The sequence below is a fragment of the Rhinatrema bivittatum genome, chromosome 2 (assembly GCF_901001135.1).
Source record: "Rhinatrema bivittatum chromosome 2, aRhiBiv1.1, whole genome shotgun sequence".
Taxonomy (NCBI): Eukaryota; Metazoa; Chordata; class Amphibia; order Gymnophiona; family Rhinatrematidae; genus Rhinatrema; species Rhinatrema bivittatum.
Genome location: NC_042616.1, coordinates 794,635,232 through 794,659,099, shown reverse-complemented (window position 1 = coordinate 794,659,099; position 23,868 = coordinate 794,635,232). Strand labels below are relative to the sequence as shown.

General features: G+C 39.6%; 1 protein-coding gene across 23 annotated transcripts in view; it reads left to right on the top strand.

The window, feature by feature from the left end:
• Nucleotides 1-23,868, top strand: part of PTK2 (protein tyrosine kinase 2) — a 1,447,287-nt gene that overhangs the window by 398,271 nt on the left and 1,025,148 nt on the right. For all 23 annotated transcript variants that reach the window (XM_029592091.1, XM_029592099.1, XM_029592089.1 and 20 more), the window contains one exon: nt 21,205-21,267. In XM_029592091.1, the coding sequence (XP_029447951.1) occupies nt 21,205-21,267 (63 nt within the window). The remainder of the gene's footprint in view (nt 1-21,204; nt 21,268-23,868) is intronic.

Sequence of the window (23,868 nt, the reverse complement as noted above, 5' to 3'; positions counted from 1 at the left end):
AGTATAAGATGTTGTAGAGCAGGACTTCCCAAACCTGTCCTGGGGACCCCACATCTGCAAATGTATCTCATGCGTATTCATTGTGGATATTCTGAAAACCCAACTGTCTGTGGGGTCCCCAGGACAGGTTTGGGAAGCCCTGTCATAGAGGGTACTGACACTACAGCTGCATGCCCCACTAAAGATTTTGATTTGACCAGGCTTCTGCAACAGCAGAACTTCAAGCGATATTAATCTTAGAAGTGGGTTAGATAACTAAGCTTTGTTAATAAATTGAGTGAATTCCTATTTTAAGTGAAACCTGGAGCTGGTGAATTATTGGAAAGAGTGGGGTCACATAGTTTATAATTTGTTTGGACTTGGTTACAGAGCCTGGGAAGTAGAGGAATCCACTATGGTTATACAAATTGGGATCCTGGGAGGTAGGTGTCCAGTAAGGATTGGCCCATTTGTACATTCAAATTATAGCTAATTTGCCTGGAGATTAATTTGGTGCCATAGGAATCCAAGATTTTGACATTAGACTTCTGATTTGTGTTCCCTATATTTATACACCTTAATCATAGAATGGCATGTTTTCAAATGTCTAGCAAAGAAGGGAAAACTAATGGGCAACAGATGGAGAGACTAATGATAAAAAGCCCCTTCCAATAAACAGTTGAGGAAGGAGATCATTTTTATACCTATAAAGTAGGAGGAAGAATATATAATTTATTAAACTCAATAATATATTGTCTTTTGTTCAGTGGGGAAGTGCAGCTTCCGCTGTGTTCAGTCACATTACTGTCTTTAGTTGCTTATACTGGAATAAACAGGAAAATGGTTAAAAATGCAACTTTATATTCTGTTTATCAGGAAAATTCTGCCAATATAACTTGGGTGCATTCTTATCTATTTGTGCTTGATAGTATAGAGTTTTTGTGTATGTGGTGTAATAAAATGGGATTCTCAGGATTTCTTCCCAGTAGTTTATAATACATTTTCAAAAGCGATGATAAAAGAATTTTGTGGTTAAGTATATCAAATGCTGAAGCAATTGCCCACATCACCAACAGATACTTCTGACCACTAACAAGTTTTTTTCAATGTGTCAAGGATAGATGTTTCTGTTCCCAAGGACTTCCTGAATTCAAGTTGGTATGGATCCAAGAATATGGTGTTCATGTAAAAAAAATTAAAAAAAAAATCAGTTGTTATACTGAATACTCCAAACTTTTTGCTGTGAAAGACAGATGAAATTGACTTAAAATTTGATAAATCAGAGTGGTCAAGTCCAGATTTCTTTGAGTGGCCTCACTATAGCTGACTTTACTGATGAGAGATCTACCCTTTCTACCAGGGAACAATTTATAATCATGAAAGGAGGCAAAGCGAGATCTTTTAGTATCTGAAACTGCCATGTCATAGATATTCAATGAAAAAAAGGATGCAATGATATTAGATATCACTTTTACCATTTCAGACATAGTAATCACAAAGGTAGATCACAAAGTAGCAAATGATAATGGAGCAAAGGAGAATGTATTAGATAACTTAGACATTTTTTAAACAAAAAAATCCATGACGTTATCGCAACTAGAGTTGGTAATTGACCATAGAAGATTGATCAGTCTTATTTAGATAATGAGAGCTGGTTAACCTTCCAACAATCTAGAAGAGTTCCTTTGAATTCTTACCAGCTGCATGTATGTGCAGGACCCTTTGTAAATTAAACAGCTGATGTTTTTGAACATGTGGTATTTTGTAGATTCAAGAGCCTCCATGGTTCAAACAACTTCTATTTCCATTGTGTGGCTTTTAGAAGGAAGAGGCCCCAAGGTAGAAGGAAGAATTACAGTTGTTAGCTAAGGTTGAGGTTGGGGGTCACCTTTGTGAACTGTGCAGTGAGTGCTCAGTAAGTCGAAGGAGAACATTTTTTTTTTTTTTTTTTTGTATAGTGGCCGCTGAGACTCAGGGCACTGATTAGGAGATTTGGGACACGGGACCCATGTGCTGAGATATAACAATACCACTGCTCCTACCCCTTCTTCAAGAAACGGAAAATGTTAAGCAGTAGTTTTTTCTCCACATCAACCTCTAATTATTTCCCCCACTTGACCTTTTGAATCTTACACTCACAGTTTTAGACTTCTTGCTGTCATTCTGGTTTTCTATCCATCTTTTTCTTTTACTTCGTTCCTATTTTTCTCCCTTTAGCATTTTTCTCCCCCCTTTTCTCCACCCTCTTCTTGCCTGCTCCACTCTCCCCTCTCCCGTTCATTGTAATTTTCCTTTTCTTCAGTTTTATTGTAAACTTACATGGTGTTTTACGAATGCCGGTATATAAAAGTTCATAAATAAATAAATATCTTTCAACAATGTCTTGTCTCCCTGTTTTGCTAAATTAGCTATTTTTTTTCCATTTGCACCATTGTTTTCTTGACTACTTTCCCAGATTCATAGCTTTTCCAGATATTGTTGCTGGTCTTCCTCGTTCTATGATCTCTTGTAGTTTATGAATTCAAACTTTTTTCTCTTGCCTTTTCTGACACTCTAGAAAACCACAGTGACTGCTTTTTGCTCTTATCTTTATTTATTTTTCTAGCAAAAAAGTTTGCTTTAAATTCTCCTTTTAGATATGCCCACTGTTAATCTTCTTCCTATCTTATCGCATCCAATTAATGCCTCTTTAAGGTGGTACTCCATATTATCAAAGTTAGTTTTTCTAACACTCAGGACCCTTGCCTTTGAATGAACTACTTCTACCTATGCTTTAACATGGAAGCACACTGTTCTTTGATCACTGGATCCCAGATGAATTCCCCACTATGACATCAGAAACATGCTCCCCATTTGTAAACACCAGGTCCAGTTTTGCCTCCTTGTGTGTTGGTTCTGTTAAAAGTTGCTGGAATAGTTCTTCCTACAGACATTCTTGGACCTCTCGGCTTCAAGACAACAGTGCAGTTGTGATGTTTTATCAGCAGATTGAAATTACCTAGCAATAGCACCTCTCCTTTCATAGCAAATTTGCAAATTCTTCAATTAAATATCTATCCATTTCTCCTGTGAAGGAGATTTGTATATCACATCAATATAAATGGACATGCCATTCCCTCTTTCCAGTTTAACCCCAGTGATTCCTCCTCACTTCCATAAACCTTGCAGTTCTATCATTTTAAGAAACATTAGTGTACCTGACTTTCTAGATGTTACCCTTTTTTCCCATTTCTCCAAGTGTTTAAAGATTTTTTTAATGGACAAGGACAAATACAGCCATACAAGTAGGGTTTCATTTGATGGGACAACACTGGACGTGCTGTTTCAGAGGTCAGAAAGTAGACTTATCCCAGGACAAGCAGGATGCTAGTCCTCGCATATGGGTGATGTCACTGACGGAGCCCTATTGCGGGAAAACTTTCTGTCAGTTTGTAGAAACTTTTGACTGGCACTCTGAGCCCACTAAGCATCGCAGAGATAGGAGTCCTGTGAGTTTCCTCACACCGTCAGCGTTAACTCCCTCCCCGGGAGAACCGACCGCAAAACGGCAAAAGGACCAGGAAACTCCGCTACCACCGTCAGGGCCTACATCATTGATCGAACCTGCACAGACATCGGTGGAGGTATTGTCAACACCTACACCGCCACCGCAAACAGCTACTCCATCTACCCCAGCTGTATTGCAGGAATTGTCGATTTTTATAAGACAAGTGGTGATCCCAGGCCCTAAAGGAACAGATTCCGGGGCGTCACCGATGCCGGTTCTTGAATCCACACCGATACCGGTGACCCTGTCGATGCCAGCACCGATGCAGATGTTCACAATTGCACCGATGCCAGGGACTAAATCGATAACAACTATGGTGACTTCGAAGCGACCACCGAAGACAACAGCTCCATCTTCGGTCCCGAAGCCGTCACCATCAGTGCCACTCCCTCCTGGGGATCCAGGACACCCAGAGTCAGCACTATATCAGATCTTAATGAAAAAATATCAGGATCTGCTTGATTCTCTTCCCTCTAATCCACAGGAAGAGCATATTGAGGAGTCACCTATTGAAGATGCATTACCAGGACCTTCAGGAATTCCTCCACCTCCTAAAACTTCAACAACTTCTCCACAAGTCCAAGAATATGATACTTGGAGTGACACACAATCAGATACTTCATCTGAAGATTTTATGTCAGATCCATCTCCACCAGATCCATGGAAGAAATCTCCAGAAGATTTTTCCTTCACAACTTTTGTCCAGGAAATGGCTGACACCATTCCATTCAAATTAGCCACAGAGCAGGATACCAAACAGCAAACCCTGGAGGTACTTCAGTTTGTAGACCCTCCAAAGCAAGTGGTAGCTATACCAGTGCATGATGTTCTCCTAGATTTGCAACATTGTATTTGGGAACATCCCTACTCAGTGCCAGCTGTCAATAAATGAATGGACAGTACATATTTAGTGCAGTCTGCTCCTGGCTACCAAAAGTCACAGCTCCCTCACCAATCTGTAGTGGTGGAGTCTGCACAGAAAAAATCCAAAAGATTTAGACCACATTCCTCAAATCCCCCAGGTAAAGATCACAGGTTTTTGGATTCCCTGGGCTGGAAGGTCTATCAAGGGGCCATGTTGAATTTGAGAATCTCTTCATACCAATTTTACATGACCCAATATCAAAGAGATTTGTGGAAACAAATGCAAGAGTTTATTCCATCTCTTCCATCTCAATATCAAGAGGCAGCCCAAGCCATTTTCCACAAGGGATTGGAGGCAGGTAAACATGAGGTTCGCGCAGCCTATGACGGGTTTGAGACAGCTTCCAGGGTGGCTGCATCGGGGATCAGTGCCAGGAGATGGGCATGGCTTAAAGCCTCGGACCTCAGGCCTGAGGTCCACGATAAATTAGAAGATCTGCCATGCTTGGGAGATAAACTTTTGGATCCAAAGTCCAGGATGTGGTCACTCAATTAAAAGAACATACTGAAACCCTGAGACAGCTTTCCTAGATTCCACAGGATCCCCCTACGCACTCTGGGCGTAGGCCTCAACGGAAAGAAAATAGAAGACCTTTTTATAGACAAAGGCAGTACTACCCTCCTACATCTAGGACCAGGCCTTCTAGAACCCTTCAAAGGCCTCAACCCAGACAACCTAGGGTGACTAGGCCTCAACCTACGCCACACAGGGCCTGCTGCTGGCTTTTGAAACCACTTCCAGAGAACACAGCTACCTCTCCAGTCCTCAGCCAGAACTTCCGGTAGGAGGTCGAGTATCCTGGTTTTACAACAATTGGATTCCAATAACAACGGACCAATGGGTACTTGCAATAGTATCTCGAGGTTACCAACTCAATTTCCTCTCAATTCCAACAGATTCTCCTCCGAGACATCTCTCAGCGACAATCACATAATTCAATTGCAAGTAGAATTATCCACCCTTCTGAGAGCCAGGGCAGTAGAGCCAGTGCCCCGGGCTCAGCAGGGCAGAGGATTTTATTCCCGTTATTTCCTCATTCCAAAGAAAACTGGAGGCCTACGTCCCATACTAGACCTCAGAAATCTCAACAGATTTCTGAAGAAAGAAAAGTTCAGGATGATGTCACTAGGCACCATGCTTCCACTTCTTCAAACAGGAGATTGGCTTTGTTCTCTGGATCTACAAGACACTTATGCTCACATTCCAATATTCCCTCCTCATCGCAAGTATCTGCGCTTCATGGTAGGTCATCAGCATTTCCAGTACAGAGTACTGCCATTTGGACTTGCCTCTGCTCCCAGAGTATTCACCAAATGTGTCACAGTAATAGCAGCACACTTGCACAAAGAAAATGTCCATGTCTTTCCCTACTCAGACGACTGGCTCATCAGAAGTCAATCTCAACAAGGAGCTCTGGCTTCTCTCAGTCGAACAATTGCTCTACTTCACTCCATGGGCTGTCCCATCTTTCTCTATCTCATCTGCTTCAATTTATAGGAGCAGAATTGAACACCATCCTCTGAAAAGCCTTTTTACCAGAGGATCGAGCAGAAACACTTTCCCTACTGGCAAACTTGATTTACTTGCAGAAACAAACAGCTCATCAGTTTCAAACTTTACTAGGCCACATGGCCTCCACAGTTCTTGTCATTCATATGGCAAGGCTAGCCATGAGAGTAACCCAATGGACTTAAAGATTGCAATGGATCTAAGCCATTCAACCACTGCATTCTTCCATTCAAGTAACCCACCAGCTACGTCCCTCTCTACTTTGGTGGGTGAACAAAGACAATTTGCGTAAGGGTCTACCCTTCCAACAGCTGGTCCCACAGATAACATTAACTACAGATGCATCCACCTTGGGTTGGGGAGCTCACATAGACACTCTCCAAACCCAAGGTACTTGGACAAAACTTGAAGCAACATTTCAAATCAATTTTCTGGAACTTCGACCTATACATTATGCGCTGCATGCGTTCAAAGACTGCCTTTCACACAAGACTGTTCTCATCCAAACGGACAACAAAGTTGCCATGTGGTACATCAACAAACAGGGAGGTACAGGCTCGTATCTCCTTTGTCAAGAAGCTGCACAGATTTGGGGCTGGGCCCTGAACCACTCAATGTTCCTTCGCGCCACTTATCTGGCAGGCATTCACAATGTAGTGGCAGATCGACTCAGTCGTCAGTTCCAACCACACGAGTGGTCCCTGGATCCCTCAGTAGTGACCAGGATCTTTCAATGTTCTCATATGTTACAGCACTCACCACCCCTATTCCCCCGACCTTCCCTGAAGAAGCCCAAATCAAATCTACAGAGTTGGCACCGTTGGGGGCAACCAACAATAGACCTCTTTGCGTCACATATGAATCACAAAGTGGACAAATTCTGTTCTCTACACAAACAGAAGAACCAACCAGCCAGCCCTTGGAACTCAGGCCTTCTATACACGTATCCTCCAATACTGCTCATAACCAAAACTCTAGCGAAGCTACAACAGGACAAGGGGACCATGAAATACTCCAAAAAAATACACGGCTTTTTATACGACCCAAAAACTCTATTCTCATATGTTACAGCACTCACCACCCCTATTCCCCCGACCTTCTCTGAAGAAGATCAAATCTACAGAGTTGGCAATCTTCTTTGACAACAAAATCAAAAACCTACTTGCCCCCCTGGCACATCCAACACTTGATCAAATCCCTCGCAACCACCAAGCCTAAAAAATCCTACACCAACTTTACGCAAACAGACGCTAGAATCTCTTGAACCTACATCATCCCTGGAAATAGAATCGATAATCAAGAAAATGAAACCTTCTTCACACTCATTGGACCAAATTCCGACCAAACTTCTTCTCACCATTCCTAACACCATTGCGAAACATTTGGCAGACATCATAAATTGCTCCCTCAATCAAGGATCTGTCCCTGACTGTTTAAAAATCGCTTCGCTGAAACCCTTACTAAAAAAACCCAACCTGGACCCAGCCAACCCTATTAATTTTTGCCCCATTGCAAACTTACCGTTTATAGCCAAGCTTAATGGAAAGGCTTGTCAACATCCGACTCACAGAATACCTGGACTCTCACAATATTCTCTATCCTTCTCAATTCGGATTCAAGAAACGCCTAAACACAAAATCTCTCCTTCTAGATTTAACGGACAACATTCTGATGGGCCTCGACAAAGGACAATCATACCTTCTAGCCCTACTCGATATTTCCGCGGCGTTCGACATGGTAAACCACTCTATCCTCATCAACCGGCTAATGGAAATAGGCATCTCTGGCTCTGCTCTGCTCTGGTTCAAATCCTTTCTGAACAGGCACTACAAAGTTAAAATAAATGACAAAGAATCCCACCCCATTCCATCAAATCAAGGAGTACCACAGGGTTCTTCACTTTCCCCTACCCTGTTCAATATATATCTACTCCCTTTATGCCAGCTACTCAATAGCCTCAACCTCACCCATTTTATATACGCGGATGATGTGCAAATCATAATCCCCATCTTGGACCCCTTCTCCTCTACTCTAAATTTTTGGAACAACTGCTTACACGCCATCAACCTTCTTCTCTCAAGTCTCAACCTGGTCCTTAATACGTCCAAAACAGAACTCCTGGTTATCTCCTCTAACGATAACAACCCCTTCGCCAACAATTCAATTACTCCTCTAACAAGCCAGGTTAGAGACCTTGGGGCCACCCTTGACTCCAGAATGAATTTCAAAAAGTTCATTAACGCTACAACTAAAGAATGTTTCTTTAAGCTTCAGGTCCTAAAACAGCTAAGACCGCTCTTACACTTCCAGGATTTCTGTTCAGTGCTTCAAGCCATACTATTTTCAAAGATCGACTATTGTAACGCTTTACTACTCTGTCTCCCCGCCTCTTCTACTAAACCTCTACAGATGCTGCAAAATGCAGCGGCCAGGATCCTTACAAACACACGGCGTAAGGACCACATCACACCAATCCTAAAAATCCTACACTGGCTACCTATCCAATACAGAATACTCTTCAAGGCTCTCACCATCATCCACAAATCCATCTACCAACAATCCACACTCTAACTCGCCATCCCTCTCGAACTACATACTTCCGCAAGGCCGACCAGAACCGCCTACAAAGGCTCGCTCAAGGCCCCCCCCTCCCCTAAAAATCCTCGATCCACAACTCTATTCACAAGCGAGCACTTTCGACAGCAGGTCCGCTCCATTGGAATTCGCTTCCTCCAGATATACGCCTAGAACAATGCCATCTCTCCTTCAGAAAAAAACTGAAAACCTGGTTGTTCACACAAGCTTACCGTTGAAGGAACCTCTATTATCCAAAATTGACTCTCACCCTTCGATGTCTTCCCTAATCCTTCCCCCCCTCCCTGTTTCTAGTCCCTGTCCTGACACCCACCCACCCCTGCTCACCTCTCCGTGTCTCCTCCTCCGACCGGATATATTTTGTTAATAATCACCTAGGATAAATCTCTGTTTAATTCTCGCTACTCTATAGTTTTTAGTTGTTTATTTCTATCACTCTCCAGTTGTTATCGTTTTAATATCTTTCTTGTCTTCCATTGCCCATGTTTTTGCTCCCTGTTTAATGTAACTTTACCTTCTACTCAGTTGTTAATTGATTTTCCCCTGTTCTAATGTAAACCGGTACGATAAGACCTCGTCTTGAGTATCTGTATAGTAAAAGAATTTAAATAAATAAATAAATGATACTCATAGCCCCATATTGGCCTCGACAAGTATGGTTTCCCACACTTCTAGATCTCTCGATCAGGGATCCAATTCTCCTGGGAGTAACTCCCACTCTCATAACTCAGGATCAGGGTCAGTTGCGCCATCCCAACCTTCAATCCCTATCCCTGACAGCATGGATGTTGAAAGCTGCATCTTACAACCACTCAATCTTTCAACCAATGTATCTCAAGTGCTTATAGCTTCACATAAACCTTCAACACAAAAGAATTATTCTTCAAAATGGAAAAGGTTTACTTTGTGGTGCAGTCAAGAGTATTGATCCTTTCTCCTGCCCCACAACTTCTCTACTAGACTACTTATGCCATCTTTCAGACTCTGGTCTCCAGACTTCATCTGTAAGAGTCCATTTTAGTGCAATCTCAGCTTACCATAACAAGATGGGAGATGCACCAATATCCATACAACCTCTTGTCAGCAGGTTTATGAGAGGTTTAACTCAACTTAAACCACCAATTCGGCCACCAGTCACAGATGGGACCTGAATCTGGTCTTAACAAGACTCATTCGTTCTCCTTTCGAACCCATGAATTCCTGTGATGTTAAATTTCTCACATGGAAGACTATCTTCCTCATAGCTATTACATCTGCTAGAAGGGTTAGTAGTTACAAGCACTTGTCACGTACTCACCCTATACAAAATTCCTACATGACAGAGTGGTTCTCCATACACATCCAAAATTCCTTCCCAAAGTAGTTACGGAATTCCACTTGAACCAATCCATAGTCTTACCCACATTCTCTCCAAGGCCTCATTCTCACCAAGGAGAACGGGCCTCTTACATACCTTGGACTGTAAACGTGCGTTAGCATTTTACTTAGACCACACGGCAGTCCATAGAAAATCCACTCAGCTCTTTGTATCTTATGATCCAAACAAACCAGTTAAAGCAGTGGGCAAACATACTCTATCCAACTGGTTAGCAGATTGCATACAGTTTTGCTATGAAAAAGCAGACCTTCCTCTCTAAGGGCGAGTAAAGGCACAATCAGTAAGAGCAATGTCAACCTCAGTAGCACACTATCGTTCAGTGCTAATTCTTGACATATGTAAAGCAGCAACATGGAGTTCTCTGCATACCTTTGCAGCTCATTACTGTTTGGACAAAGGAGGACGACAAGATTCAGCCTATGGGACAATCTGTCTTGAAGCACTTGTTTCCAGTTTAATCCCAACTCCTTCTACATCCAACCTGCTGTGATTTTCGGCTGTCTCATTTTCAACAACAATACTTCAATGTTGCTTCACTACAAAATGACTCTGCCTCTAGCTTACTAATCACCCATATGTGAGGACTAGCATCCTGCTTGTCCTGGGATAAAGCAAAATTGCTTAACTTGTAATAGGTGTTATCCCAGGACAGCAGGATGTAGTCCTCACAGAACCCACCCGTCACCCTGCGAAGTTGGGTATGTTACCTTTTTTATTATTTTATTTTTGCTAGAGCTTATTGCTACATATGAGACTGAAGAGAGACCCCTGTGGCAGAGAATATCATGGCATGCTGGGCATGCTCAGTGGGCTCAGATTGCCAGTCAAAGGTTTCTAGAAACTTTGATAGAAAGTTTTCCTGCAATAAGGCTCCGTCAGTGACGTCACCCATATGTGAGAACTACATCCTGCTGTCCTTGGATAACACCTATTACAAGGTAAACAATTTTTCTTATCTGAGCATGTGCTAGAGTTTCCTCACCCTGGCCCCATGTAAGTCTCCTCACTGGTTTTTTTGTTTTTTTTTATTCTTTTGCAGCAGCAGGATGCTTCTGCCCTCTGCTGGCTCGTGTTTTTTTATCAATTGGCGAGGTAGGTCTTCGTTTGGCTAAATACATGTTGGCTTTATGCCATTAAACTATGTCTATCTATATGTTCAGTAATCTTTGATAGTTTATACTTTTAGCCTGGTACAAACTTCAGTCTAACTGGTCTATAGCTTCCTGGATTACCTCTTCATCCCTTTATAAAAATTCCATTACATTGTCAACCCTCCAGTCTTCAGATACCATAGATTATTTTAATGATAGTTTAAAGATTACTTATAGATCCACAATTTCATTTTTCAGTTCTTTCAGCACTCTGAGATATATACCAGAGATGATTTGCTACTCTGTCACTTTGCCCTATTATGTCTTCCAAGTACACTGTGATTTGTTTGGTCAGCTGAATCATCACCTTTGAATATCATTTCTGGCCTGGGTATCTTACATCTTCCTTAGTGAAGAGCAAAACAAAATTAATTTAGTATGTCTCTTAGGGCTTTGTCCTCCCTAAGTGCCCCTTTTCTCCTTGATCATCTAATGGTCCAGCTGATTCCCTTGCAGTCTTTTTTAATTCAAATATACCTGAAAAAGTTTTTTTTAATGAGTTTTTGCTTCCACGGAAAGCTTCTTTTCAAATTCTCTCCTTGCCTTCCTTATCAATGCTTTGCATCAAACTTGCCAGTGCTTATGCTGTTTCTTGTCTTCATTTGGATCCCGAATGTTTGCAGTTCTGGTCACCGCATCTCAAAAAGGATATGGCTGCATTGGAGAAAGTGCATAGAAGGGCGACCAAAATAAGGGGCATGAAACAGCTCCTTTATGAGGAAAGGCTAAAGAGGTTAGGGCTGTTCAGCTTGGAGAGGCGACAGCTGAGAAGGGGCTATGTTAGAGATCTTCAAAATCATGAGAGGTCTAGAATGGGCAAATGTGAATCAGTTATTTACTCTTTTAGATAATAGAAGGACCAGGGGGGCACTCCATGAAGTTCATAAGTAGCTTATTTACAACAAATTGAAGAAAATTCTTTTTCACTCAGTGCATAGTTAACCTATGGAATTCATTGCCAGAGGATGTGGTTTCAGCAGTTAGTGTATCTGGGTTTAAAAAAGGTTTGGATCTGTTTGTAGAGAAAAATTCCATAAACTGCTATTAATTAATAAACAGTAGTAGCTTGAGATTTATTTATGGTTTGGGTACTTGGCGGTACTTGTGATTTGGATTGGCACTGTTGGAAACAGGATACTGGGTTTTATGGACCCTTGGTCTGACCCAGTATGGCATATCTTATGTTCTTATGTAATATGTTACAGGTAAGCAATTGTTTTACTTAGCATAGTACAGTCAGAAAAATTATAAAGAATAAGTAAATTGTGGCAAAACAGATATACATTATAGTTTTATAGTTTATTTAGGTTTTTTATACCGTCACATCAGTCTGAAAGACCATCACAGTTAACAATACATTAAATAGTTATCTCTAAAAATAATAAAACCAATAAAGTATCCCTAAAATTTATACAGTAATACAATAAAAACTAGGATAAAAATAAGAGAAACAGAATAAGAATGAGAAGCTTGCTGAAATGCTATCTTGCCTCTGTATATGCGCGAGTAAAAAGCCATGTTTTCAATTCTGCCTTAAATTAAGACAAGGACCACTGACTGCATGTTTTCATGCATTCAAAAACTATAAATGCTTGCACAATTGGTAAACATTTTCACAGCATGTTGAAACTTCCTGACTTTTAACCATTTTTGCCGACATTCAATTTCTGATAATTTAACACCCCCTATCCGTTTGTTTTTCCTATAAAAAAAAATTGAAACACCTTGGAACCACCGAGTGCACATTGTTGTGCGCATGTACTTGTACTGTAATTATTTCCTGCATTATGCTGACTTTCAGTGTCTGCTTGTGGTATCATGGCTTAGAGCTTCTGCTGCATATACAGATCACTTTTTGTGATTGTGCGTTTGAGCCAGTTATCACATAGCACATGCCCGTTTTTATGCACATGATCTTGTACTGTACTATTTTACATAATATGCCAACAGCCAGGTCAGCCTGTTGTATCTCATGGCTTGGAACCTCTGCTATATCTACAGATCACTTTTTTTGATTGCCATTTTGTTTTTGAGCTACTTTATCAACCACCGAATTCACTTTTTTTAAACCTGTTTTCATGAGTTTGAGCTGCCTCTAGAACAACCGAGTACATTTTCGTGCATTAGAAAACTATAAATGCCTGCACAATTGGTAAAAATTATCACAGCAAGTTGAAAATTCCTGAGTTTTAATAATTTTTTCCGACCTTCAGTTTCTGATACTTTAACACCACCCCACCCCTTCAGTTTTCTAAAAAAAAAATTGTAACACCCTAGAACCACTGAGTGCGCGTTTTTGAGCATGTGTACTCATACATATTTCCTGTATTATGCTGACTTTGTGTCTGCTTATGGTATCTCATGGCTTAGAGCCTCGGCCACATTTACAGATAACTTTTTTTATGGCCATTTTGTGTTTGAACTTCTTTGAGCCACTTCAACAACTGTTGAATTCACATTTTTTGCCCGTTTTCATGCATTTGAGCTGGTACTGTACTAATTATATTCTGACAGTGTCAGCCTGTGGTATCTCATGGCTTAGAACCTCTGCTAACTATGCAGATCACTTTTTTTTTCTGTCTTCCTTTTGAGCCACTTTGATTCAGTTATCAGGTTTCATGCATGTGAGCTTGTATGCTGCCATCCAGTGTCAGCTTGTGGCATCTCATGGCTTAGATTGTCTGCCGCTCATAAGATTATATTTTAATGACTGTAATTATATTTTAATGACTGTAATTCCTAGCATGTAGCAGATGGACTCAGGACCAATGGGTATAGTGTACTCCTGCTAGCAGTTGGAGACGGATCAGATTTCAATCTGACGTCAGCCCCTGGTACATATACCCCTGCAGGAATTGCAGCTCTTCATTATTTTCCATCTCCATAGCAGTTAGGGACTATCTGCACGCTCTCAAGCGTTAGATCAAATTTAAAGAAGAAAACCCAAAATTGAAAGAAGAAAACATACCTGAAGACAAGCCCCGTTCTCCTGCGGTGATACCCTCTGGTCCCTCCCCCAGTTGAGATTCCCGAGGTGATTTCCGTGGTCCCTCGGAGGTGAGCCTCGGTCCGGCGGCCGAATCGCGGCAAGGACCTAGCCCCGATCCTTCGGGCGCGGCTGAGAGGCAGTGGGTGCACCCTCGAGCACAGCGGTGAAGGTATTTGCCCTCTCCCCCTGCAGCCGGAGACCGCCCGCGACGAAACCGGGAAGCGCCGAAGATAAGGTAAGGTAGAAATCTTCTACTCGAATCCGGTCTCAGAGGGTCGATGACGAGCACAGGTCACCGACCGGGACCAGTGCCACCGGGTTGATCCGCCCTAGCAGGGCCAGGCCCCGGCTATTCGTAGAGTCTGCCCACGTGGAGACTCTCCGAGGGGGTCGCCATATTGCCCCTGTGCTCGCTGTCGCCATCTTGGCCTACTCGCCGCGCCGTTCGCCTCCGAGCGCACATCTCCGAGCAAGGCGCACAAAGCACATAGGTTGAGTTCCAGCTCCTCAGGGGGCACCCCGGACCTAGCCAGGGGGGGCACCCCCCACAGACGGGGACCCCCAAGGAACCAGCTCTTTTCGACTTTGATCCAGCGTCCATATCATGGGTGGAGTTTTTCAAGGGGATTCACGCCTTTGTTCAAATGCAAACTGAACCTCTGGCTATCCAGCCACATGCTCCACCGGAGGACCCACATACTCCAGGCCCCTCAAGACCTAGGTAAACACAAAGGAATAGATGCCTTGATCTTTTTCAATACTTTTATTGAAGCAGAGACTTGTTCATAAAAATGCCCAACTCAGGCAGAGTTTCGCAGCTCAACAGCTGCTGCCTCAGGGGCTACAAACAAACCATACAATCATCGATCATACAGTGTAAATATCAGTATCTATTCTTTTAATAAATAAAATTTTACAACATCCTTAAGATCTAATAAATATTAAATGAATGATAAAATCACATTCTTATTATTAAAAATGGTGACAACAGTAATTAATTAAATAAAACGATTAAATTCACAAATAACATTAAAAATTAAAAATCAAGAATCAGTCTAATACTTATAATGGTATAGTATCTTCTAAAATCAATTCATATCATTCCCAAAAAATTTTTTTAATTATTTACCTCAAACACTCCAAAGTCATGAATAAAATACAGTAGTGTAGTATCATCCAGTGAACAATGATTGTGTATCAGCAATGCAAAACAACTAAAAAAGATATGCAAACCATTATTTCAATATTGTATTCCACTATTACATAATGATAATTCATCACGTGGCAAAACTGGTTTTATAATATTACTAAATACATTAAATCTGTAAAACATAATAATGTGAACTCATTATAATGTAAGCACACATAATGTGACTGTAAAATTGCCTTGTATATATGGAGATTATCAAAACATCCAATTAAATTATTATTCAAAGAATGACAAACAAATGATTTTGTTGCTGAAAAATACAGACATGACTGATCACATATTTTAATACATAACTCAATTCACCTAATAATAGGACAGACAGCTGATTAAAAAACAAAAAATCTTCTCGGAGCATAGCTAAGTCTATAACTCGTTGACATTTCATCTAAGCACCTTATAAAAATTATTGACATATAAAAAATAATTAATATCATAAAATACTGAAAATTATCTCATGACTGGAGCATGAAATTACATATGATTAAGCAGTCGCCCCTTAAGGGCAGCTTATTTTCACAGCGCACTTATGCTTATCAACTAAAAGCTCCACCACAGATATCAAAACAAAGACACACCGTTTGCTCAAACACAGGCACATATGATTTGAAATCGGCTCACAAATAAACAAATAAGCATCACAGAATGAGAATTTAGATCAAAAGGAACAAAACCTCAGCTCAAAAAGTTTACCTTGCGAACCAGCGTTCAGGATGCCGTCTCTGCTCGTATCTTTTTTGACCGGCTCCGGTCCTCCATTTTTAAATCGTCAGTTTGGCCCCAAAAAATAAAAATCAACAGGGCTACAAAAAAAAAGCCTACTAAATAAATAAATAACGAAAATGTAATCCAAAACATAAAATCTTATTTTAAAAATAGATAAAACCTATTTGGAACTTAAAAAACTATCCTGTCAATCACCGCAGTGGGCGTGGTTTAAAGAATGTGATCAGGGGACTACATATTTCAGCTCTACTTATAACATGATTATAAAATTACAAGTGTGCACTATACCAAAGAATATATAAAAAATATTACTAATAACATATTAATGAAAAACTTGTTCTCCTTATAACGATAAACATTACAGGAGGTAGGTACATTAATATGTATAGAGCAAAAGAAATGTTCAATATATTTTATATATAGAGTAAACATTTTTTATATAATAACTCAACAGCAACTTACACACATTAAATAATAAACAAGATCAAAACTATAAAACTCAAAAAATGATAAAAATGTGATCATAAATTAAATGCTGAATAATAAAAAATGTTTAAAAATATTTAAAATCAGAGCATTGCCACATGATCTAGTGAAACAACAAAATGAAAATGTAAGTATAAACTGCACTAACAATAATTGCTTATAAAATACAGTATGACAGACAGTACCCATTAAAGGAATACTGAATAATCAGTCTCCATATTTAAACCATTCGGACCCATTGTATTAAACTCATATATGTATTTTTGTTCAATTTGTAACAATAGTTTATCCAAGTTACCTCCTTTCCAATTTAAAATAGGTTGTTGAATCACACAGAACTTACATTGTTCAAATTTATGATTATACTCTATAGAATGCTCGACCAAAGGTTTTGAACTAACACACCGTTTAATACTACTTTTATGCTCTAAAATATGTTTGTTAAACTCTCTAATAGTTTTGCCAATATAAAATGTATTGCATGGGCAAATAGCTGTATAAACAACTCCTTTGCTTTTACAATTTGTAAAAGAATTGAGTTTAAAGTCTATATTGCGTCCCGGTATAAATAATGTGTTTGTCTTTATGTTGACTTTGCACACCGAACAGTTGCCACATGGGCGATGGCCGGGCGGTCTCTTATCACGAATTGTGTTCATTGGCAAAGATGATGGAGCCAGTAGATCTTTTAAATTTTTATCCCTTTTATTAGCTATCATTAAATTCTTATTTTTAAAGGCAGGTAACACCTGTACTATTGGCCAAAACTTTTTTTAAAACAGTAATAATATTGTACGACATGTGTGAAGGTAGTAGGGCAAACCAAAAAATCATTTACTCTCTCTTTTTCATTTTTCTTCTTCAATAAATCAGATCGATCCTGTTTCAATGCTTTATCAAGGCCATTCTGAACATGCCGTATTGGATAATCTTTCTCCAGAAATCTCTGCTTCATTTGTGTTGATCTTTTCTCAAAGGTTTCTTTAGTGGTGCAGAGTCGTTTTAATCTTAGAAACTGTGAGTACGGGAGGTTCTTTAGCAAGGATCTACTATGGCTGCTGTTATAATGCAACAATTTATTGGTATCAGTCTGCTTTCTATATATGTCTGTAATAAATTTACCATCAATCAAAGAAATCTGGATATCTAAAAATGGAATAGATGATCCACTATAACTCATGATTATTTTTAGATTAGAATCCAGTGAATTTAACCAAATGAAAAATCTATTTAATGTCTGCATATCACCTTTCCGTAATAAAAAAATATCAATAAACCTTCTCCAAAGCAATATGTTTCCTGTGAATTCATGAGATACCAAATGGTTTTTCTGAAAATGGACTACATATAAGTTCGCAATTGAGGGGGCTATTTTAGACCCCATGGCCACTCCTTTTATCTGTTGATAGATGTTTTTATTAAAGCTAAAGAAATTCTTTGTAATGGCTATTGTAGCCAAATTAATCAAGAACTCATTCGGAATACGTTTATGCATTGTACGTGTCTGAAATATCTGTGTTATAATTCCTAATGCTGCAATTTGAGGTATGTTCGTGTACAAAGACCACCAGGATATTTCAACGTTGGGGACAACCAACAATAGACCTCTTTGCATCACATCTGAATCACAAAGTGGAAAACTACTGTTCTCTACATCAACAGAAAACCAAACAGCCAAGGACGCCTTTGCTCGCCCTTGGAACTCAGGCCTACTATACACATATCCTCTAATACCACTCATAACCAAAACTCTAGTGAAGTTACAACAAGACAACGGAACCATGATACTCATAGCCCCGTATTGGCCTTGTCAAGTATGGTTTCCCACACTTCTAGACCTCTCGATCAAAGATCCAGTTCGCCTGGGGGTAGCTCCCAATCTCATTACCCAGGATCAGGGTCGGTTGCGCCATCCCAACCTTCAATCCCTATCCCTGACAGCATGGATGTTGAAAGCTTGATTTTACAACCACTCAATCTTTCAACCAATGTCTCTAAAGTACTTCTAGCTTCACGCAAACCTTCCACACGGAAGAACTATTCTTCAAAATGGAAAAGGTTTGCCTTGTGGTGCAGGCAAAAGAATATTGATCCCTTCTCCTGCCCCACAACTTCTCTAGTAGACTACTTATGCCATCTGTCAGATTCTGGTCTCCAGACTTCATCTGTCAGAGTACATTTAAGTGCAATCTCAGCTTACCATAACAAACTGGGAGATGCACCTATATCCACACAACCTCTTGTCACAAGATTCATGAGAGGTTTGACTCACCTCAAGCCACCAATTCGGCCACCCATGCCCGAATGGGACTTAAATTTAGTTCTAACAAGACTCATGCGTTCTCCTTTTGAACCCATAGATTCCTGTGATCTTAAATTTCTCACATGGAAAACCATCTTCCTCATAGCTATTACATCAACTAGAAGAGTCAGTGAGTTACAAGCCCTTGTTACTTACTCTCCTTACACAAACTTCCTACATGACAGAGTAGTTCTTTGTACACATCCAAAATTCCTCCCTAAGGTAGTTACGGAATTCCACTTGAACCAATCCATAGTTTTATCCACATTTTTTCCGAGACCTCATTCTCACCAAGGAGAAAGTGCATTGTCCTTTTATTTAAACCGCACTGCAGCCCACAGGAAATCCAATCAACTCTTTGTTTCCTATGATCCAAACAAACCAGGTAAAGCAGTGGGTAAACAGACTCTATCCAATTGGCTAGCAGATTGCATACAGTTTTGCTATGAAAAAGCAGGCCTTCCTCTCCAAGGTCGAGTAAAGGCACATTCAGTAAGAGCGATGTCAACCTCAGTAGCACACTATCGTTCAGTGTCAATTCTTGACATATGTAAAGCAGCAACATGGAGTTCTCTTCACACCTTTGCAGCTCATTACTGTTTGGACAAGCAAGGAAGACAAGATTCAGCCTATGGACAATCTGTCTTAAAGAACTTATTTCCAGTTTAATCCAACTCCTTCTACATCCAACCTGCTGTGATCTTCGGCTGACTCCTATTCATCAACAAGACTGCAATGTTGCTTCACTAATAAAGGACTCAGCCTCTAGCTTGCTAATCACCCATCTGTGAGGACTAGCATCCTGCTTGTCCTGGGATAAAGCAAAATTGCTTATCTTGTAATAGGTGTTATCCCAGGACAGCAGGATGTAGTCCTCACGAAACCCACCCACCACCCCGCGGAGTTGGGTATCATATCTTTTATTATTTTATTTTTTGCCAAAGCTTATTGATACATACGAGACTGAAGAGAGACACCTGTGGCAGAGAATATCATAGCATGCTGGGCATGCTCAGTGACCTCTCCGGGCCAGTCAAAAGTTTCTAGAAACTTTGACATAAAGTTTTCCCGCACTAGGGCTCCATCAATGATGTCACCCATCTGTGAGGACTACAACCTGCTGTCCAGGGATAACACCTATTACAAGGTAAGCAATTTTGCTATACTAACAATAAAGAAACCACTGATGTCACAGGCTGTACTGACAAAATGTTTTGAAATAAGTTGATGAAATGTTTAATTCTTGTCTGTACTATTTATGAAGCATCAATGTTTACACAAATATTTGGTTTTCTTTCAATTATAGAGCCTAAACCATAGGTGCACAAAAACATGCACACGGTGGTTCTAGGTTGTTGCTAAGCCCAGTACATTTTTAGATTTTACTATACACGTATGTTCTATATTTTGAGTTGTGATTTTAAGAATTTTGTTGGTTTTTGCATCTAGTTTTGTTTTATGTTCAATTTGTTTATATTTACGATCAATAAGCCAGAATACTGGAATATGTTTTTATTATTGAAAATCATATGATACTAATGATAAAGAAATCACTGTTGTCACAGACTGTATCATCAAAATTTAGAAACAAATTGACAAAATGGTTATTTTTTGTCTGAACTTATTACAGAGCATCAATTTTTACATGAATATTGTTTTTTCTTTCAATTATAGAGCCAAAAACATAGGTGCACGAAAATATGCATGCTGGTTAGTCTAGTGTATAGCCAAATTTGGTGGGTGGAGTGTGTTAAAGTTACCTATGAAGTTTTTTTTTTTTTTTAATTTATTTTATTTATTTATTTGCAGTACTTTTATCCCATCTCTCATAGCTCCAGCCATTCTAGGTGACTTACAAAATCACATAAATGTAATTCAACATAAAACAAAGACAAACCAAAAAATGTACTTACAACAGCATAATGTATACAGAGGTCAATTTTCAAAACTAAACATTTAAATGGATAATTTGGCTTTGAATATTGATCTCGATAAATATATAAAAATAATTTTTAAAAATTTTGTAAAATCAAAAGCTATTTCAAATAAATGTTTCAACCTCTTATGAAAAAGCACAAATCTCAATTACGTTATTCCACATGGTGGGTCCAACAATGGAAAAATCCTGTTGCTGTGTGACAGTAAGTGCATGCTTAATAGAAGGAATAATACGACTTTCATCAGAAGTGCATAATGCTGAATTAGGCCTTGAAGCCCAAATAAAATGAAATATGACAGATTAACACTTGTACATTATGGATAGGAAGATGATGGAAAAATTCTTTAAGTATTTAATCAAAATGTAAAAATGTTTGAGCACTGCTTTTTTAGTGCACTTGCATATTAAACATGGTATGTTTTGTCTGATTTAAGGAAAACTTATATTTGGGAAATATCTGCTTTGTTTTAGGAGATCATATGGGGAAATGAGGGGAAATGCACTAGAAAAGAAGTCCAACTATGAAGTATTAGAGTAAGTATTATATTAGTGTTTTATATAGTATACAGGAAAAAAAGGCAATAAGATAATTGAATATAAATGTGAATAACCTGAAACAAATGGCAAGCTATAAATGCACTTCTAGATTGCAAAGAGAAAAATACAGGGTACGCTGTTGCTCATTTATTAATATAAAACCATGTTTTGTTTTAATATCCTCACGACAGTTCTTAGTTGAAGCAAAATGTCTGTTTAATGAAATTAATACTCGTGATGCTATATTTCTCAGACAAGAAGTTTACCATTGTCACAAGTGGGTCTCATGACTGTTCCATATTCAAATAGATCTTTTTTGAAAAGGCTTAAAAGCTGTTCAACTACTAATGTGCAGCAGATCCTGTGTTGCAATGGCTCACTTTGGTTCATTGTTCTCCACTGAGACTATTGTAGAAGACTTTTTTCTACAGCCCTGCTGAATTTAGGCTGCCAATGCATTTTTTTTTTTCAGGCTTTTGGCTTAAAACTTCCAGTTCACCCTAGTTAGAGTTTTTTTTAAATAAATCATCTAAGGTTTCCTTTTTTCTTTTGTTCTGCTGAGCCAGCCTGCAAGTTTTTCCTTGACATGGCCTGTCAAGGAATCTGCTTGACCACATTTTTCATCTCTTCTGCAATCTTTCAAGAGAAGGAAATGTCTTCATTTGATTTCACCTTTTTTTTTTTTTTTGGATTCTCCTCAGAATGTCAGAGAAGCTTCTTCAAGTTCTGTCTGGGTTGTAGGGGAGGGCCATGTCATCAGCACTACCTAGGAGTGGCAAAATCCTAAATCTGACACTGATTGTCAGTGATGGGCAAGTGCAAGAAGATTTCCAGCACAGACAACTGGTGACAGATTTAGGATTTTGCCACTCCTAGGGAGTGTTAGGGCCATGGTCTCCATTCTGCCTCCCCTGCCCCTCTCCAAGCAAAGTAGAACAAAACCAACAAAGTTCTAGTCTGTTCAGGATGAAACTTAAAACCAATACAAAACTCTGCACTTCCAGTTCTGTAAATATACCCTCTTTCTGAAGAAAATCCTTCAACAATGGGTGCAGAATAGAACTAGGAGATTTCCCTTACAGCTCACTATACAGAATATTTCAAATTCTGTACTTGAAATACAGCTCCCTCCACTAGCAAGCATGTTGTTAAATAATTCAAAAAACTGCAAATTAAAGGCACTCTGCAACATTAACAAACCTGCAATAGCATAATGCTTATTGCAGAACTCAAATAGCATCAACCCTACTTGTACAATGTCAGTACTCCAAATATTACATCAGGCCCCACAACACCAATACACTTCCTGTTAGAAAAAGAAAACAAGCTTGAATGCTATAGATCCCTGCACAGAAACCACATGGTAGCTGAATCCCTCACTTCAATCACACATGTAGATCACAGAGAGTTCCTTGCCAAATACAGAATGTGACCTCAAATTAGAAATTAGAAGCATGTAGAGAGAAACTGAAATGGAAATTCTAAGAAATCAGACTGTAAATGCAGGGCAACACTGTAGAAATTTAAATGCATTTCATCTTGTGTTGCAAAATACAAATATTACTAAAACAAGACAAAGTATAAAGATTGTAACTTATAACAACCCACCACATCAATATTGCAAGTAAATAGAGGTATGAGCAAACTGGTCTGTTTCAACCAATGTCTGTGTTTATCCTGTACCTCACAAATGTCTATTTTTTTTTCCAGCAAATAAAAGTAATCAATTGTGAAATGCTTTTCCACTCGTATCCCCTGTACTTTTTAAACCAATGAAGGTAATACATTCCATCTAACAGTTCACACTCATAGTGATTAATGTTCCTGATAGCCAATTTTTCATCCACAGGACACATCAGGGGAAAACATTAAAAAAAATAACTTATCTGGAATACTGCTCCAACAGACAGCATTGTCTCAAGATCAAGAAACCCACCCATAGAGCAGGTCATACCTTAGACCTCATCTTCATTAACTCGGGCATCTCTAACTCAACACAACCGGTCTGCGAACCAGTACCCTGGTCAGACCACGCCCTAATCTCGACCACCATCTCTCTGGCACAAAGAAACAGCAATGACGCCCCTCAACAACAATTCACTTACAGGAAATCATGCGCCTTCGATGACCTCCACAATCACCTAGTCTTAGAACTCCCCCTATTAGACGTTTCCACTCCGAATTCAGCCCTTCATTCATGGCATAATATAACAGAAGTGGCAGCAAACAAACTCTGTCCTCTGACAACTAAAAATCTCAAACTCAACCATCCTAAAAGACAACCTTGGTTCAATGAAGAACTTCAAAACCTAAAACTCTCCCTTAGACGGAATGAAAGCAAATGGCGCAAAGCACCTACAGTGTCCTCCCTCTCCGCCTACAAACTTGCCCTCCACCGCTACAAAAGCTCCATGTTAAAAACAAAAAGAGACTTCTACGCTCATAAGATCCATCACATGATTTTTGACGCTAAAGCCCTGTTCGCCTACGTCTCCAACTTAACTCAAATCCAAGCACCGGACATACCGCTTAACAAAGCCCAAGAAAAAGCAGAGGAGCTGGCCCACTTCTTCAGCAACAAAATCACTAACCTGCTAA